At 39.9% G+C, this 19,573-nt stretch overlaps 1 protein-coding gene across 5 annotated transcripts in view; it reads left to right on the top strand.

Moving 5' to 3' along the window:
• The window catches only part of chd3 (chromodomain helicase DNA binding protein 3), a 69,079-nt gene that overhangs the window by 3,103 nt on the left and 46,403 nt on the right, over positions 1-19,573 (top strand). For all 5 annotated transcript variants that reach the window (XM_062994204.1, XM_062994202.1, XM_062994201.1 and 2 more), the window contains 20 exons: positions 3,827-3,963; positions 4,079-4,249; positions 7,585-7,709; positions 7,838-8,076; positions 8,680-8,807; positions 9,344-9,473; positions 9,696-9,871; positions 10,513-10,770; positions 10,945-11,142; positions 11,959-12,176; positions 12,262-12,393; positions 12,497-12,587; positions 13,772-13,963; positions 14,947-15,147; positions 16,310-16,447; positions 16,589-16,710; positions 17,573-17,746; positions 17,870-18,011; positions 19,145-19,276; positions 19,420-19,537. In XM_062994204.1, coding sequence (XP_062850274.1) covers positions 3,827-3,963; positions 4,079-4,249; positions 7,585-7,709; positions 7,838-8,076; positions 8,680-8,807; positions 9,344-9,473; positions 9,696-9,871; positions 10,513-10,770; positions 10,945-11,142; positions 11,959-12,176; positions 12,262-12,393; positions 12,497-12,587; positions 13,772-13,963; positions 14,947-15,147; positions 16,310-16,447; positions 16,589-16,710; positions 17,573-17,746; positions 17,870-18,011; positions 19,145-19,276; positions 19,420-19,537 — 3,222 coding nt within the window. The remainder of the gene's footprint in view (positions 1-3,826; positions 3,964-4,078; positions 4,250-7,584; positions 7,710-7,837; positions 8,077-8,679; positions 8,808-9,343; positions 9,474-9,695; positions 9,872-10,512; positions 10,771-10,944; positions 11,143-11,958; positions 12,177-12,261; positions 12,394-12,496; positions 12,588-13,771; positions 13,964-14,946; positions 15,148-16,309; positions 16,448-16,588; positions 16,711-17,572; positions 17,747-17,869; positions 18,012-19,144; positions 19,277-19,419; positions 19,538-19,573) is intronic.

Here is a 19,573-nt window from a genome sequence, read left to right as displayed (position 1 = left end):
TTTCCTCCCACAGTCCAAAGACATGCAAGTGAGGTGAATTGGAGATACAAAATTGTCCATGACTGTGTTTGACATTAAACTTGTGAACTGAAGATTCTTGTGTAACGAGTAACTACTGTTTCTGTCATGAGTGTAACCAAAATGTGTAAAACATGACACTAAAATCCTTATAAATAATAATAATAATAACTTTCTAGAATACTGGGATTTCCATCCTGCCACTTGCTTTTTGGTGGTATTAAATTTCCCCTCGTGTTTGTTGACATAAATAATTTCTTATTCAATTTCTATTCTAACTCTAAACTAATGTATTGTTTTTGTTAAAAACATAGTTGATTCGGCAGGAAACTATCCATTCAAAAATGCAGTGTCTATTATGCACCCTGGAAAATCAAAAATTCATTTATTTCTGCTACCCAGTTGGTCATGGTCGCGGTAGAATTGGCTCCTAATGAAACATTTTACGTTTACATTTTCGGCATTTAGCAGAGCGACTTACAGTTTTGTGACAGTACACAATTTAAGCAATTGAGGGTTAAGGGCCCAACAGTGGCAACCTGGCAGAGGTGGGGCTTGATCCGGCAACCTTTTGATTACTAGTCCAGTACCTTAAACACTAGGCTACAACTGCCCTGAAACAGATGCGAAGCAGGAATATACCATGGACATGGCGCCAGGTCATCACAGGGTAACCCACACACACTTACACGTCCACTAGCTCATTCATTAACAATTTTAAACAGCCAACAGAGTACTTGGAGGAAACCCACGTTAACAGCAGGAAAGCATGCACAACTCCAGAGGCAAATATCGGTTTGTGTGGCCCCCAGTGTTCCACTTCGAATCCTGAATAAATAATTTTAATCAGGAGCTGTCTGGTTAAATTTGGTGAAAACATTTGGACCTACACATCAGATCTTACAACATAATAATACCAAATAACATATATTTAAGGCATAGTATATGGCAAATACTATTTAAAATATTCCTACCAAAGGGGTCCCCAATTGAATGTTTCCCCAATTCCTCAAAAGTTGTATACTACAGCTTTAACATGGGTGGTATAAAACAATATTCCAGTGTTTTTAGTATTATAAATGGTGATATTTCTTGTGTTCATTTGTGTATTCAAAATACATTTGCATGTGCACAGCACACATGTTATTTTTTATAAATTAATGACACTCTGGGTCCAGATGGAAACGCTTAAACACTTTAAAACTTAAAAATCATATATTTATTTTCACTAACTGTTTTGTCCTGGTCATGGTGGCAGTGGGTTCTGGGCCACCTGAAAACACTGGAAGCAGGGTGGGTAAATAGTCTTTAGAGAAGTGACCCCCCCCCCCCCCCCCCAACACACACACATGCACATACTCCCCTAGGGCCAATTTAGAATACACCTTCTGCATGTTTTTGGTAAATGGGAAAAATTGGCATCCTTTGAGGAAACCTATGCAGACACAGAAAAAACATTCACAGAACAGGAAAACTTCATAAAACACTGATAAGTTTTTTGACTTTAAAAATTGATGGACAGTAAAATTACATCTAATTCCCAACTAACCAATTAATATGTGAATCTTTATCAGGAATATTATTTCAGCTCTCAGATGTTAGATGTTAATTTCATCCATCATTCTAAATATTACAGGTGAGAGGAAAACAGAATAAACGTGACCACCAAATACTCTTACATTTACTTGCACATGAAGTGGTAAAATGAAATGTGCATGCTTAGGTTTGCGCAGTCTGCTAGTCGGAGACTTGTGGAGTAAACATATGGCATGTGTGCTGTTAAAGCGCTCTAGGGCTTGTCTCACGCGCAGGCTGTGAAAAGAGCGCGTGAATCAATTACAGCGCGCGCCTTCGTGCCCCAGTAGCCCCCCTGAGACCCGCAGCAGTGGCGGCTCTGCACAGTGGCTCAGGCCGGTCTGAGCGGGCTCTCTGCGGGAGGAGTTGTCGCGCTTCACCGCTCTGTGGTTTCTCAGTTCGCGGCCTTCACATCCCCGAGACCCACGTACACGCTGCTGCCGCCTCTGGCTGCGCGAAATCAGCTGAGCAAGAAAAAACAATCCCGCCTATTAAACGAGTAAGGCGTTTCACAAAACCCAACTGAGCTCTGAACAATGGCGACCGCTGGAGACAGAGTTGGGTCAGTTTACTTTACAAGCCTTTCTGTTCTGGGACCAAATCAGTGTTTCTTTGTTTTTACATCCTGTATATCCGTTTCTCTTCCATGTGGTAATTTTTAAAAGGATTTAATATATTTAAAATTGGACTTGAATGGCGTAAAAACTGTAATATTATTACAATATGTTTAAACGGATATAAGGATGTTTGGACACCTCATGTAAAATTCACATTCAGCTTCTAAAGGAAACAAAGTTTGCATAGTTTAATGCAAGGGGACTGTTTAAATATGGCACATTTCATATTTTTTGATTTTATCCAATATCAACAAAACAAAAAATAGCAACAGACTAAAAGACTCGATGTATGTTTGTGTCACCTTATATAAATGCCATAACATTAAAACCACCTCCTTGTTTCTACACTCACTGTCCATTTTATCAGCTCCACTTACCAAATAGAAGCACTTTGTAGTTCTACAATTACTGACTGTAGTCCATCATTTTCTCTACATACCTTTTTAGCCTGCTTTCACCCTGTTCTTTAATGGTCAGGACCACCACAGCACAGGTATTATTTAGGTGGTGGATCATTCTCAGCACTGCAGTAACAATGACATGGTGGTGGTGTGTTAGTGTGTGTTGTGCTGGTATGAGTGGATCAGACACAGCAGCGCTGCTGGAGTTTTTAATACCGTGTCCACTCACTGTCCACTCTGTTAGACACTCCTACCTAGTTGGTCCACCTTGTAGATGTGAAGTCCGAGACGATCGCTCATCTATTGCTGCTGTTTGAGTTGGTCATCTTCTAGACCTTCATCAGTGGTCACAGGACGCTGCCTACGGGGCGCTGTTGGCTGGATATTTTTGGTTGGTGGACTATTCTCAGTCCAGCAGTGACAGTGAGGTGTTTAAAAACTCCATCAGCATTTCTGTGTCTTATCCACTCATACCAGCACAACACACACTAACACACCACCACCATGTCAGTGTCACTGCAGTGCTGAGAATGATCCACCACCCAAATAATACCTGCTCTGTAGTGGTCCTGGGTGAGTCCTGACTATTGAAGAACAGCAGTGGGCTAACAAAGCATGCATAGAAACAGATGGACTACAGTCAGTAATTGTAGAACTACAAAGTGCTTCTATATGGTAAGTGGAGCTGATAAAATGGATAATGTGTGTAGAAACAAGGAGGTGGTTTTAATGTTATGGCTGACCAGTGTGTATATTTAATTTAATTTTTACTTCAGTGAAATGTTTGATCTTTCTAATTTTTTCAGTGTGTGATTGAGGTTAATCTCTAAAAGGTGAATTTCTTATAAGACATGTACTCATCTTTACCAGGGGTGCCAAAATGTGGAGGGGACTGTATTGTTATTTTAATAATATGTAATATGACATCAGCTGTATCATGCATCCTAGGCTGTCTGCCTCTTGTGCTTTGTGCTTTTAAGATTAACTTGTTGACCTCTCAGGTCAGTACAAGTCAAAGGTTAATAAGTGAAAGGTGATACTGCCTGCTGTATTACCCCCCCATGATGCTAAACCATTGTACAGCCTAATTGCTTTGAGTAGTGATTAAAGGTGTCATTTTCAGCTCATGTCAAGGATTATTGTCTGTCCTGTCTAGTCACGACTTTTCTTCTGCTACATCCCCCACCCCACATCCTTATGTGGCATCTGTTTTAGATGATGGCGAGGATGGAGTGGAGGTGTCAGACATAGACAGCCTGGGAAAAAAGAAGAGAGGTCCGAAGAAAAAGAAGGACACTAAGAAAAAAGACAAAGATGGAAAAATCACCAAGCCACGCAAACGCAAAAAAATTGTATGTTGTTCCAACCACCAGAGTGGCTGTTGGGTTTTATTCATTTAGCTTCTTTTTAATGTGGGGTCATTAAATGTACAACTTGTCAAGTCTAATTTGGTTGTCCCTACTTTAGGACAGCGATGTAGAGAGAGACTCAGAACAGGACTATGGCATTAACTCAGACAGTGCTGCCAGTGATTATGGAGAGAAAAAGAAGAAAAAGAAGCATAAAGACAAGAAAGAAAAAAAGACCAAGAAAAAGAAGAAAGATGATGAAGTTAGTACACATGAGGAAACCACAAAAGTAAGTTATTGCTACTCATGTTAATAGTAGGTGATTTAAGTAATTGTTTAAATAAGCTTTAAAGGTTTTGTTGTGTTCTTATGCTAATGCTATTGCACATATTTGTCCAGCAAACTACACTCATGCCCTGTGTTTTTAATATTTTCATTCATTCATTGTCTGTTTTACCACCGCTTCATCCTACATTCTAAACAAATATGTGGCTTAGCATTAACTTGCTACAACAAAACAGGGACATCAGCAAAAAAGACATCCTCTAGATGGAAGATTATAATGCTCCTTAATGCACATCTACTCCTCTGTATTACTGCTGCCCTCACAGTTGTTGCCCATGCCATTGGCACAAACTCAGATGCCTTTTTATGTAATTGAGATGGCTTTTAAACTTTGCATTGGTACCAATTTTTTTCTGCATATCCCAGCTTGTTTGGGAGATGTGGGTCAGAGCGGCGGGTCAGTCATTGTATGACACCCCTTGAGTTGAGAGGGTTAAGGGCCTTGCTCAAGGGCCCAACAGTGGCTGCATGGCAAAGCTGGGATTTGAACTCTCAATCTTTCGATGGATAGTCCAAAGCTCTACCCACTAGGCTACCACTGTCCCTACTGACATGGTTATTGCTCTGGTTGAGATAACGTAGTGCAATTAAATAGCTCTAAAAGACAAAAGACAAATAATTGCTCTTGGTTTTAGTCACATTTAGCTTTCTGTTCCAATTTTATGAAATTGGGTTTGTATTCACAAGTTGATTATAACAGTGATGGGTAGTAAATTACTTATCCAATGGTGTGAGTGTGCTGACTCTGCTAAACTTGAGTGTTGGGGCTATTATTCTATTCTAGCTCATATGCAACATCCTTCAAATGTGTCAGTGAGAAGAAAACATAAGCTGCAACTTAACTGCTTATAAACTGCTTTTGCCTTAGCATATATCCAGTATTTGATTCTGTGGTTTGTTTCAGGTCTTATACAACCCCAAATTAGAAAAAGCTGGGACAGTATGGAAAATGCAAATTAAAATGCAGTGTTTTTTACAGGCAGCATTTATTGCTCTAAAATCTCATTGTACCTCTTTGTATTAATGCTGCCTTCACAGAAGTGTAAATTACCTTTGCCAAGGTAACAACACAATTTATAACATGACAGACCCTGGCTTTTGGACTTGTTGCTGATAACAGTCTGATAGTCGTTTTTTTCTTTGGTCCGCACATGGCGCCCATTTCTTCTAAAAAGATCTGAAATACTGATTCGTCTGACCACAGTACATGTTTCCACTATGTAATGGTCCATCTCAAATGCTTCTGAGCCTAGAGAACTTGTTCAGACAAAACATGAAATATCTTAGGGTTCATACTATCTGCACTAAAATAAAAGTCAAAGTAAATGTTAGAAACACTGCATTTTCTGTACTGTCCCAACTTTTTTTGATTTAGGATTGTGCAATTTATTTTAAAATCCCCTCTTGCATTCAGGTATTTACCCTTAGACCCATTTGTTGAGTTTATACAGTGTATCACAAAAGTGAGTACACCTCTCACATTTTTGCAAATATTAGATTATATCTTTTCATGGGACAACACTATAGACATGAAACTTGGATATAACTTAGAGTAGTCAGTGTACAACTTGTATAGCAGTGTAGATTTACTGTCTTCTGAAAATAACTCAACACACAGCCATTAATGTCTAAATGGCTGGCAACATAAGTGAGTACACCCCACAGTGAACATGTCCAAATTGTGCCCAAAGTGTCAATATTTTGTGTGAACACCATTATCATCACTGCCTTAACCCTCCTGGGCATGGAATTCACCAGAGCTGCACAGGTTGCTACTGGAATCCTCTTCCACTCCTCCATGATGACATCACGGAGCTGGTGGATGTTAGACACCTTGAACTCCTCCACCTTCCACTTGAGGATGCGCCACAGGTGCTCAATTGGGTTTAGTCCATCACCTTTACCTTCAGCTTCCTCAGCAAGGCAGTTGTCATCTTGGAGGTTGTGTTTGGGGTCGTTATCCTGTTGGAAAACTGCCATGAGGCCCAGTTTTCGAAGGGAGGGGATCATGCTCTGTTTCAGAATGTCACAGTACATGTTGGAATTCATGTTTCCCTCAATGAACTGCAGCTCCCCAGTGCCAGCAACACTCATGCAGCCCAAGACCATGATGCTACCACCACCATGCTTGACTGTAGGCAAGATACAGTTGTCTTGGTACTTCTCACCAGAGCGCCGCCACACATGCTGGACACCATCTGAGCCAAACAAGTTTATCTTGGTCTCGTCAGACCACAGGGCATTCCAGTAATCCATGTTCTTGGACTGCTTGTCTTCAGCAAACTGTTTGCGGGCTTTCTTGTGCGTCAGCTTCCTTCTGGGATGACGACCATGCAGACCGAGTTGATGCAGTGTGCGGCGTATGGTCTGAGCACTGACAGGCTGACCTCCCACGTCTTCAACCTCTGCAGCAATGCTGGCAGCACTCATGTGTCTATTTTTTAAAGCCAACCTCTGGATATGACGCCGAACACGTGGACTCAACTTCTTTGGTCGACCCTGGCGAAGCCTGTTCCGAGTGGAACCTGTCCTGGAAAACCGCTGTATGACCTTGGCCACCATGCTGTAGCTCAGTTTCAGGGTGTTAGCAATCTTCTTATAGCCCAGGCCATCTTTGTGGAGAGCAACAATTCTATTTCTCACATCCTCAGAGAGTTCTTTGCCATGAGGTGCCATGTTGAATATCCAGTGGCCAGTATGAGAGAATTGTACCCAAAACACCAAATTTAACAGCCCTGCTCCCCATTTACACCTGGGACCTTGACACATGACACCAGGGAGGGACAACGACACATTTGGGCACAATTTGGACATGTTCACTGTGGGGTGTACTCACTTATGTTGCCAGCTATTTAGACATTAATGGCTGTGTGTTGAGTTATTTTCAGAAGACAGTAAATCTACACTGCTATACAAGCTGTACACTGACAACTCTAAGTTATATCCAAGTTTCATGTCTATAGTGTTGTCCCATGAAAAGATATAATGAAATATTTGCAGAAATGTGAGGGGTGTACTCACTTTTGTGATACACTGTATCTCTACCATGTCATAACACATTTGCTGATTACCATATTACTGGATGTGTGTGTGCACTTACACAGGAAATAAATGTCTGCTTGTGGCTTGATAGTGTGAATACTTGGCTAGATGGCTTGGCTAGTTCTCACTAGAACTCTTATTTTTTAAAAGCACCTGCTTTAAAGCCACATGTTGTCACATTACATTGAACTGTAGTATTTCAGGTATAACAATTGTTTACTTACATCTCTTCTTCAGCCTATAGAAATGAAAACATCTGCTCAGCTGGCGAAAGACTGGGGACTGGAGGATGTGGATCATACCTTCACAGAGGAGGACTACCGCACGCTGACCAATTACAAGGCCTTCAGCCAATTTCTAAGGTAATGCACCAGCTCTAGTCCAAACCCAGGGACGATATGTGATTAACACTTAAACATGCATCAAATTCAATAGTATACAGAATAGATAAGTATTAAGATGACTGTCTACATTTTAATCTTTTCTACAGGCCTATGATAGCGAAGAAGAACCCTAAGATCCCGATGTCTAAGATGATGACTATCCTGGGTGCAAAGTGGAGAGAGTTTAGTTCCAATAACCCCTTCAAAGGTTCAGCCGCTGCTGTCGCTGCTGCAGCGGCGGCTGCCGCAGCAGCCGTTGCCGAGCAGGTCTCAGCGGCAACTGCTTCTCCTGAGCCTCCTCCTCAGCCACCCCCAGTTCGCAAGGCCAAGACCAAAGAAGGCAAAGGTGAGGAGCAATTACAGTGGAGGCAAGCTAATGGTGTAGTCCATTAGTGCCCATTCTGGTCCCTGAGTCTCTGCTCTTTATTTTTGTGACTTAATACGAAATGCTGTACTACTGGGTGTATAGTATACTAAGTAATCAAACACTGGGATCAGTTTGAATCTGACACATCCAACCAGAGAACAGACACAACAAATGACAACAAAGACCTCAACATATTTTATGAAGTAGTCAAAATGGGCAATAGCTGAACTTTTAAATACAGGGTGTCCCTAAAGTCTGGACACATAGGAAATATGACTAACTATAACTAACTATATGTTGACTAAAATACACACACATACATATTGCATCACAAATAGTGGAAAACACATTGAAGATGTTAATGATTAATATTCTAATGAAATAAAATGTTGTTGAAAAATATATTGAAATTTACTGACAATATGCATTTATGTGTGCAGACCTTAGGGACACCCTGTACATGGCTACCAGAAGGGAAACCAATCTGTTTAAAGGCATTGAACATCTGAAAAGAAACCCTTTTACCATTTCTATCTTTTCAGAATAAAACGACAGGTACTGTTTTCTGTCTGTGTGAAACAGGCCCGGGCTATAAGAAGCGCAGTAAGAGTCTTCGAGCTGCTGATAAGAAGAAGCCCAAACCTAAAAAGATGGCCCCTATCCGAATCAAACTGGGATCTCTTGGAAACAAGTGCAAGAAGAGCAGCTCGGTGAGAGTTAAGGCTGGATTTTTGTGCTTTGTGTGGATGTTTTGGATAGGGTTGACCAATCTAATAACATGTGCATTATGGTTTGGAACTCCCTATAACAATTTATGATTTTGTTGTTCAATTATTTCACCATCATTAACTTATTAATACTAAACATGGATTTATTTTTTGTTATTTTTAAGATATTCCCTCAGTTGATGTTTTGATAGTTGTGGTGGAAAGTGCTGTCTAACCCATTGGTCCAAAATTTACCGAAGGTGTTCAGTTGGGTTGAGTTCTAGTTTGTTTATGTGATTTTCATACTTGTCAAACCATTCAGGTGTTGTCATTCTGAAAAAGGTTGTCAGAATATAATGTTCATCATATTGATGTCGCAAGATCATTGAGAATGACTGTGCATTGATTTGCCCTGATTTTTGTCACCCTAAGAAAAATTTTTTCTTTGTTGTAACATTTTAGATGTTAGATAACAGTGAATGCATGAAAGTGCAGTATGATAAGTAAAAGCTGTCTATTGTGGTGCTTGTGCTCGACAGAGTGAAGATGTGGATGATGATGATTCTGAGCAAGAGAGCTCAAGTGTTCACAGTTCCTCTGTACGCTCAGACAGCTCTGGTCGGGTCAAGAAGAACAAGAGAGGCCGTCCAGCCAAGAAAAAGAAGAAAGGTTGGTGACATTTTTTTCCTTTATTAAACTGTGCTTCTTTGCCCTCTTAAACCTGTTGCTGTTCAGACCAGTTTTTTGTCTCTGTCAATAACATTTAAAGTCCCTGAGAATATGTCATTATTTATATCAGGGAAGGCTGACATACTTATTGATTATATGTAGTATGTTTTGAGTTCAGGATGCGATGAACTTTATGTGCTGCCTGTTTATTGCTACAAACAGTGGTGGGAGATGATGAGGTTGATGGCTATGAAACAGATCATCAGGACTACTGTGAAGTGTGCCAGCAGGGAGGGGAAATCATCCTGTGTGACACATGCCCCAGAGCTTACCACCTTGTGTGTTTGGAGCCTGAACTGGAAAAAGCTCCTGAGGGCAAGTGGAGCTGTCCACACTGCGTAAGTCTCCTTCATAAATCCTGTTATTGTACAGTGATGCTTTTAAATAGACAAACTCATGTATCAGTGTACATTGACATTTGTATACACTGTCAATTTTTAGACACATTAGCAACAAGAAGGCTTCTGGTAAATATTTACAGCTGTGTGTTTATCTTGAAGTCTAGCGGCAAAAAGTTTAACACCTACATCACACATTTTAGCATGAATATTGTATTCCACTGGCACTAACACACTCACACACCATGGCAGGCTCTGGCTTTAAAGCTTTGCCTTGGCAACAATCGGGATGATGACTTTCCCTGTTCAGCCGACATATTTGACTTTTACTGAAAAGAGTATAGCTAAGTTTTTAGGTTAAAATATTATAAACCCAAACTTTGAATTTTAAAAGCATTGCTGTTCTTACTATTTCTATTATGTGTTGTCAAAAAAGTGATAACAGACACAGATACAAAAGCAGACCTGACAAGCATGCTTGAAATATCTCCTTTTATCTACATTCAATCCATTTGTTATTACTAAGCATTTTGGCTAGGAATGTTTTTTACTGCGAGGATAAGATTCAGATCTTGAAGTCTTCTAGCCATTTGAGTTAAAAAAAAAATCACACTATGAATCTAATACCTGCACCCTGTTAGGAGAAAGAAGGGATACAGTGGGAGGCAAAAGAAGAGGACTTTGAAGACTTTGAGGAAGAGTGTGATGATGGAGTGGTGCCGGACACAGCACCAGGAGGAGAGGACGAGGAGGACGATCATATGGAGTTCTGCAGAGTGTGTAAAGACGGAGGAGAGCTGCTTTGTTGTGACTCCTGTCCATCCTCTTATCACATACACTGCCTCAACCCTCCTCTGCCTGAAATACCTAACGGAGAGTGGCTCTGTCCTAGATGCACAGTGAGTAGCACAGAATGCTCTAGATTTATTCAAACTGAACTGAACTTTGTTAAATCGGGCTTAACTGTCATTCTGGTGGACTAATCTGTACAGGACCAAACTGCAGTGTGTCTTTGTGTGACACATATTAATGAAAACATGAATAAAAAAAAAACTTTGCTGTTTATTTCACAGTGTCCGACCATTAAAGGGCGAGTTCAGAAGATACTACACTGGCGATGGGGCGAGCCTCCACCCCCTGTTCCTGTGCCTCCTCCTCCAGAGCCTGATGCTCCACCCCCTCCCCCGATGAAAGGACGCCCAGAGAGGGAGTTTTTCGTAAAGCTGGCGGGACAGTCCTACTGGCATTGTACATGGATCACTGAACTGCAGGTGTGTGTAAAATAAGAGAAAAAGAAAAATACAGTGGGTCATTATACATGTTGGTAAAATGATGTTTAAGTTGTGGAGCAAGATGAAAGCCTGGCCTGTGGTTCATTAGAAATTATTTTAAAAGCATGGAGAATTTATAGTTTATCTGAACTGTACAATAAAACAGCTCCCCTGCTTGGTCCTAAAAGACACACAAGTAATTCATAATGTCAGGACAGCACAGGACTACACATTTTTCGACACATGTACTCACTTGGGGAAATTTGGAGCTGCCAATCCAATTACTGCTTGCTTATCTTCTTCGGGGCAGAGTATGGGCCGTCTGATTTTCTATTGCACAAACAATCATATCATACTGCACAAACAAGTCACTTGCTAGGATTAGGGTTATTTACATAGACTTAAAATCTAGCTAACACAATAGATATGATGGGAACCTGCTCAGTAATCATCAGTCACCACCAATTTGTATTATTTCTGTTTTTGCCATTCACATCAGTAATGGATGAAATGTTATAAGGGCCCTTGAGCAAGGCCCTTACTCTCTCTGCTCCAGGGGCACTGTTCGATGGCTGACCCCGTGCTCTGACCCCAGCTTCCAAACAAGCTTGGATACGCGAAAAAGGAATTCCATTGTATTGTACACCTGTATATGTATATATTACAAATAAAGGCTTTCAATTAAATTTCAGTCTTAAAATAAATGATATGCAGCAGCATTTCCATTGAATTATAGATATTTTTCATTGTACTGCTTGCATTATGTGCATTCAGTAGGAAACACTATCAGCATCTTTCTTCTTTTCCTATTCTCAGCTGGAAATCTTTCACTCCGTGATGTTCCGGAACTACCAGCGAAAGACGGACATGGACGAGCCTCCCAGTTTGGACTATGGCTCTGGAGGAGAGGAGGATTGTGGAAAGAGTGAGAAACGACGGGCTAAGGATCCTCAGTATGCTATTTTAGAGGAGAAGTACTACCGATATGGGATCAAGCCAGAATGGATGATGGTGCACAGAATAATCAACCACAGGTGAGAGGTTTGGTTTATGCACTGTGGTATCACGGCCGATGTGTTAATATGTTAACAGTGATTTATGACATGCCTGTGTGTGCAGTGTGGATAAAAAGGGGAACTACCACTACCTGGTAAAGTGGAGAGATTTAACATATGATCAGTGTACATGGGAGAGGGACGACTTGGACATCCCAGAGTTCGGCATCCATAAGGCAGCTTACTGGAGACACAGGTACTGCTGCAGCAGAAAAAAACATTAATAAGTGTTTATCTGAGACAGCTTGTTACATTTTTGTTTAATAATCCCTGACACTAAAACCTTTGTGGTCTCAAAGGGAGGAGGTGATGAAGGAGGACCCTGACAAGCCAAGGAAGATGAGGAGAAAAGAGAAGAGTGGTGATGCTCCTGGTACCCCTGTTAATGATGTAAATATGACCTAATTGTACAGCATTGCATTTCCTTCATCTTTCTTCATCATCCATCAGTGATCATCACGTTTATGTTGAATGTTATTAGTAAGCCCTTTTTACTAGAATCGCACATATAATCGAACTGGTGAAATTGAAATAATTTGGTTTTTTATGAGTAAGGCCCTACCTAATTTAAGGCCGTGAAAATCACGTCACGTTACCGTGTAATATGCAATTTGTGGTGAAATTCAAACTTTAAGGTTTGTGTTTAGCGATTTAGCATATTTTATTTACATAGCGTTCAAGTGCCTTACGTTTACTGCTTAATTTGCACTATGAGGCAGTCCTAGAAATCCTACGGCAATTTAGTTAGCCAAAATGCCCAAGATGTTGAAGTGTAAAGCAGCTAAAAAAAAATCTCCCAACCAATTCTGTGGACACAGAGAGGGTCGTGTCAAAACACAGACAAGTATTTTTGTATTTGAGTCCGTCGGTAAATGTTCTAGGTTTTCATTCAACTTTTAAGGTAGGCTGTGCTATGTATTGTAGCTTCTATTTATTCTATCATTTAATTTATGTGTTATTTAATGACTGCCATGAAATGTGTCTCTTTTTTTTGTTAGTGACTTACTTCTTAATTACTAATAATTTATTCATAATTACGACTGTTTGTACACCTGTAAAATAATGTAAAGTTATCGGACAGTTTTAAGTTGTAACAGGTTGTCCTCCTATTGGTGCTTCCACCAGTAAAAAGAAAGGGTACACCAGGTTTTCCGGGCGCTGCCACGCTTATTAGAGCTAATGCGCCACACCCGAGCTCAGCTCTCCAAAAGGAGCCAGCCGGTATGAGCACTGTAACGGGTTGACCTGCTGTTACTGCGAATCCTGCTTCCACAGTAAAAGGAAGCGCATGTCGACTTGTAAGTACAAACTACATTTCCCCTTTACTGGCTGGCTCCTGTACAAAGCCTGTCCTAGGTCATGTACAAAGCAAAGACTCAGTGCCAATTGTAACATTACCGGAAACAAATAATGCAGATAAATGACATAACCATCTGAACAGTTAATTTTAAGGACGTCTCCAGATGGCTTTTTACAGTTTTATGGTTTAAATATTTCTTTTAACTGGCAGTCTGTTGGCTTTTGCTTACTGTTAGAACACTATGTGAAAGTGTCTTCTTTTATTCCACCTCCAGCCCACGATAAAGTATGAGGAGCAGCCTGACTTTGTGACAGTGACTGGAGGAACTCTGCATCTTTACCAGCTGGAGGGTCTCAACTGGCTGCGTTTCTCCTGGGCTCAGGGAACTGACACTATTCTGGCTGATGAGATGGGCCTGGGCAAAACCATCCAGACTATAGTTTTTCTCTACTCACTCTTCAAAGAGGTCTGTGTGCTGTTTAGTTTCTGTCTTTAGCTCAGTGGTTCTTAAACATTTCAGTTCAAATTCTAACTGTAATTAAACCACAACCCTTCAGTACCACAGAACACATGCGCCATAGTTATACGCACCCAAACCAAGTAGCCTATTTTTTGCTTGTAAAAGGAGTAAACCTGTTTATCACCACATTCTTGGTGTCCTTTTATAAATTGCAAACTTTGATAAATTGCAGCTGGTTTTCGACGCTTGCTTACACAAGCAGTGCTGTTTGCGTCCGCATTTTTTTTCTGACATCTGTTCCCTTCAGCCATGACATTATGCTTTATTTTATTAGCATATTTATTTAGTAAAAATGAAAAAATATTACATAGGGTTGTACTGAAATACCGTTCATGTGGTGGTAATGCTAAATTGTTCATGTAGAAATGTGACAACATTCATCATGTTAAAATAAATAGTAAAAATGATGTACTTTTAAGGAGTTGAGGTTTGCACCCCAGTGCAAAACACACTAAACATTCACAGTAAGAGCTTCCAGTCAGTCCAATAAGTAAATAGTAATGTATGTGGTAGTAATAATTTTTTTCAATTGCAAGGCAGGAATACCCTGAATAGGTGCCAATCCATCGCAGGAATTCGAACCAACCCAAATATAACATGTCCGTGTAGATGTCCAGTGCGCTGATAGCACGCCTGAGATTCGAATACTGATCTCAGTGGTGGTGGGCTAGCATAATAGACCGCTGCCCCACCTGAGTGCTCTGATAAATAGTAATCAAGAAACTGAAGCTACATTGAAATAACTTCACTACTTGAATGCTAGCTGTAGCCTAGTGGTTAAGGTACTGGACCAGTGATCAGAGGGTCGCTGGTTCAAGCCCCACCACTGCCAGGTTGCTGCTGTTGGGTCCTTGAGCAAGGCCCTTAACCCTCAATTGCTCAGACTGTATACTGTAACTGTAACTGTTTTCTTTCTTTTTTCACTCTAGGGCCACACTAAGGGGCCATTTCTTGTGAGCGCTCCTCTGTCCACCATCATCAACTGGGAGAGGGAGTTTGACATGTGGGCTCCAGATTTCTATGTGGTCACTTATACGGGAGACAAAGACAGTAGAGCCATCATCCGTGAGAATGAGTTCTCCTTTGACGACACTGCCATTAAAGGAGGGAAGAAAGCCTTCAAACTGCGGGTAAGGTATAGACCAAGAGAAGAGGGAGCATAACCAAATCTGTTTTCTATGTCTGTGCCCACATCGCTGCCATTTATTTCAGTAACTTCAGTCAGTTAAGTGTCTGTTTTTAGCCATTGTATTCATTTTTGACAGACCTGACATGAGATTTATTCATTTGCACAGTATGATTAATCACTGATTAAGCACATGAGGCTCTGCAGACATTTTTTATCATTACATTCTTGTATCTGCGGTTATCTAATTATTTTGAGAAATCTGATTTGTCCTTCTGAATTTATTCAGTGCATGTATGCTCCATATTCAGATTGCACATTTACCGGAACATTTATGAAACATTTACTGAAACTTCCTTAGTACAAAGGCTTTTAGCTCTTTATTATTATTATAATTATTAGCTTTTATTTATTTTAGTTTTTTTGAACAGTTTTTTCTTTAAGACATTTTTTCCTTGCAGACACATACGAAAATAGCAGTCCGTTCAAAAGAGCAATCCCTTCAAAATAAAAACAATGCAGTTGTGTTGTGTGTATGATGTATTCTTAATTACACTCGATTCCTAATTACCATTGACCTCATACAAGACGGTTGGGGACAGCCCCAAAGGACCAGATGTGGCCTTGGAGCCATACAATGCCCAGGTCTGTGCTAAACAAAACTGTGGAGTATATGGTGCATAGAATGTGAGTCACATTTCATGCAGGCACTACTGAGGAAGGTCCACAATCCTCCTTGATATGCTGTCACTTATTATACCCCACCTAAAAAATAAGATTTAAATCTGAAAACATAAAATCTGCAACTGGAAGATATTAGATATTATATATTATATATTAAAATATACATGAAAGTGAGAAATTATTATTAATTAATAATTTATTTACATGAATTCCAGCATTGATTTGAACTTGAAAAAAATCTACACTTATTTTTATTTTGAAAATGTATTTTTCAAAGTATAAGCTCACGACATGAACTTTTTTTTTCTTTTTAAATAAACAAAACAGATTTGCTGTGTATCATGTGAAAGGCGTAAATGACACGGTAAAGCCTTACAAAGAACAAAGCATAAAGCATTTATCATGTGAAAGCAGCCTAAAGCCTTTTGATCTGTGCCATTAAGTTTATAGAGTACATGAATTGTTTTATGTTTTTCTCTTAGAGAGAAGCTCCTATTAAGTTCCACGTCTTGTTGACCTCTTATGAGCTGGTGACTATTGACCAGACGGCCTTGAAGTCCATTGACTGGGCCTGTCTAGTGGTGGATGAAGCTCACCGTTTGAAAAATAACCAGTCCAAGGTAGCTGCAATTGTTTCTGTGAAAGCAGGGTTTGTGTTTGTGTATGCATGTGTGCATCTGTTTTAGTTCATATTTAATTGTCTTCATCATCATTATTATGCACTTATAAAAATGACATGTGCATGTTTGTGTATTTGTCAGTTTTTCAGGCGACTGAATGACTATAAGATTGACCATAAGCTGCTGCTAACAGGCACACCCCTTCAGAACAACCTAGAAGAACTCTTCCACCTGCTTAATTTCCTAACCCCTAACCGCTTCAAGTGAGAAAAACAAACACATGAACTTTCTAACATACACATATACATTATGTCATAAACAACTATTGTGTAGTATGCATCTCATACACTGACAAATTAAATACTAAAAAAAAATGTATAGGTAAGCTAGTGGGCCACCACAAGGCACCAGAACACTGGAATAAATTACTGAATTAATAAATGACAATTGCTGAAAAAACCCTGATCTGTGTTTATGATGGTGATAAGGAGTGCTGAGATCTGTAGTATCCAAACATTATTTTTTATACTCGTCATACCATTCAAGGGGCTCATTCATGTCTTGTAAAGAAAAGCATTTAATCTGAAGAAGACCACTTTAATCAGAATAACTTTATACTGATTTCCAATAACCCTTTCATCTAAGGGGACTCGAGCCATACCAACATAAATGCCCTGGCATAAGAGAGTGAATAGACCATCTCTCTGTGGGTGAGGATTCAGATCTATATTGGTGTCTTGAATGCCATACATACACTCATCCACTTGTCAGAAATATATAAAGGAACAGGGTGACTTTAACCATTACACTTTTGCCCATCCATGTAGACCAGAGCCAGTGTTATTGGGCATCACTGAATTAACTTTAACCTTAATCTAAATTGAAGTGGGCCTATGGAGTGAAGTGTTTCTATGGTACATGCAACTAAGCATGTTTGGATTTTGGATTCCAACTGCTTAATTATACCATGCAGTGCAACTAACTGGAAACATCTACACATTTGTTTTTATTCATTTCCTGAGGATATTTGTTCAGTTCGTCACTATATAATCTCTATAAAAATATTGACATACTCCCTACACACAGCCCAGCCTTTCACTCTATTTTACCCTTTCTCTCTGTCAGTAATTTGGAGGGCTTTTTGGAGGAGTTTGCGGATATCTCCAAAGAGGACCAGATCAAGAAGCTGCATGATCTTCTGGGTCCTCACATGTTGAGACGGCTCAAGGCGGACGTGTTCAAAAACATGCCGGCTAAAACAGAGCTCATTGTGCGTGTGGAGCTTAGCCCTATGCAAAAGTAAGAGCACAGTACCATAAATCATGTTTTTAAGATCTTCTTATGAAGCTGGGTTTGGAGGAAGGAATAAAGCAAGGGGAAAAAGGTTTTGTATAACCCTTGTGTGTGTGTGTTTCTGAAAAGAAAATACTACAAATTCATCCTAACACGGAACTTTGAGGCGCTGAACTCGAAGGGAGGAGGGAATCAGGTTTCACTGCTTAACATCATGATGGACCTAAAGAAGTGCTGCAACCACCCCTATCTATTTCCTGTTGCAGCCATGGTGAGAGACACATTACTACTGCTTGTTATTTACTATTTCTGTTACACACACAAAATCCTTGCTCGCTCCCATAGTGAGACATGTCCAGTTCTCTTTCACTGATGCAGTGCTTGTGTCCGTGCCTAATATAATATATGTATTAAAAAACTAAATCACTATGACAGCAACTTAGGTTATTGTATGTCTCATCAAGAAAAAAAACTCACTTTTTTGCGAAAGCTTCTTCATATTTGGGCTAAATATTTTTCATCATTATGCATGCAGCTAATCAAAGACAAGATCACATTCCCCACAGATTATTTTAGCAATATAAACCAATACTTAGACATTTTACATAAAAGTAGGACAAATTGTTTTGTACATTATGCATTATTGCTGTGGACCACAAATGAAAAGCATTGAATAGTTTTTGGTGCCGGGCAAAGCATGAATGTAGATGGTCCAGTGCATGTCGAATGGACTGCTTTTGTAGGACATGGAGCATCATAATTTTATGTGGTTGAAGTTTCAAGTTGTAATGCATTTTTTTTACTTCAAAGAGCTTTTAAATTGTGCTTATTGTTGCAAAAACTTTTAAAAGCCAATTTGTGCAAGTTAATAGATAAACACTATTTATAATCAGCTTTTTGTCCTGGTTAGTGTCCGGTTTCCCCAGAAACACTGGGTGTAAGGCTGGAATTCACCTCAGACAGGGCGACAATTTATTGTAGCCATCCGTCCTCAGACCAATCATATGTGTATAGGCACCTGGCCATAGATAGCACCTGCTGAGATTAGAACCTTGCAGTTTTTTGGTACTGACAACATTACACTGCTGATGTTTAAATAACTGGTTTTCAAAAACAGAAATAAATGCAACCAAATACTCCAGCATTTTCTTTGGCACCATTTTGGCCAAACATGGGTAACCGTCAAGTCTGCAGTTGACCATAGCCTTTATACTGTAAGTAGAGCAATGCCGCACATGCTGCATTAATTACCTTTAAATAAAAAATAATTGCCGCCACCTGGTGTCTGAAGTTGACACTACACTATTGTTTAGAAGTTCTGTATGTGACTGGATTTGTATATAAAATGATTGTAGAGGATTATTTATTAATTTTTGTATGTTTATTTTACTGTCTGCCTGACAGGAGGCTCCTAAGACATCAAGTGGGGGATATGAGGGGGCCAGCCTCACCAAATCTTCTGGGAAACTAATGCTGCTGCAGAAGATGCTGAGAAAGCTGAAAGAGAAAGGCCACCGTGTGCTTGTTTTCTCTCAGGTACACATGCATGCATTGGCAGACACAGACTAAACCACAAAGAGCAGGGTCCTTATGCAGTAGTGCGTCCTTAATAGTGTTTTCAGTTGAAAACGAAAAATTCAAATTTAAAATGAGCTCACATAAATTTGTGTTTCTATTAGATGACTAAAATGCTGGATTTGCTGGAGGATTTTCTAGACTCTGAGGGTTATAAATATGAGCGTATTGATGGAGGAGTCACTGGAGCTCTGAGACAAGAAGCCATCGACAGATTTAATGGTACACATTTCCAGTTTTCAAATTCATCACCTGTTT

This window comes from Trichomycterus rosablanca, chromosome 4 (assembly GCF_030014385.1).
Source record: "Trichomycterus rosablanca isolate fTriRos1 chromosome 4, fTriRos1.hap1, whole genome shotgun sequence".
NCBI classification, from domain to species: Eukaryota; Metazoa; Chordata; class Actinopteri; order Siluriformes; family Trichomycteridae; genus Trichomycterus; species Trichomycterus rosablanca.
Note: the sequence above shows the minus strand (reverse complement) of the source record. Positions and strands in the feature narration are given on the sequence as shown.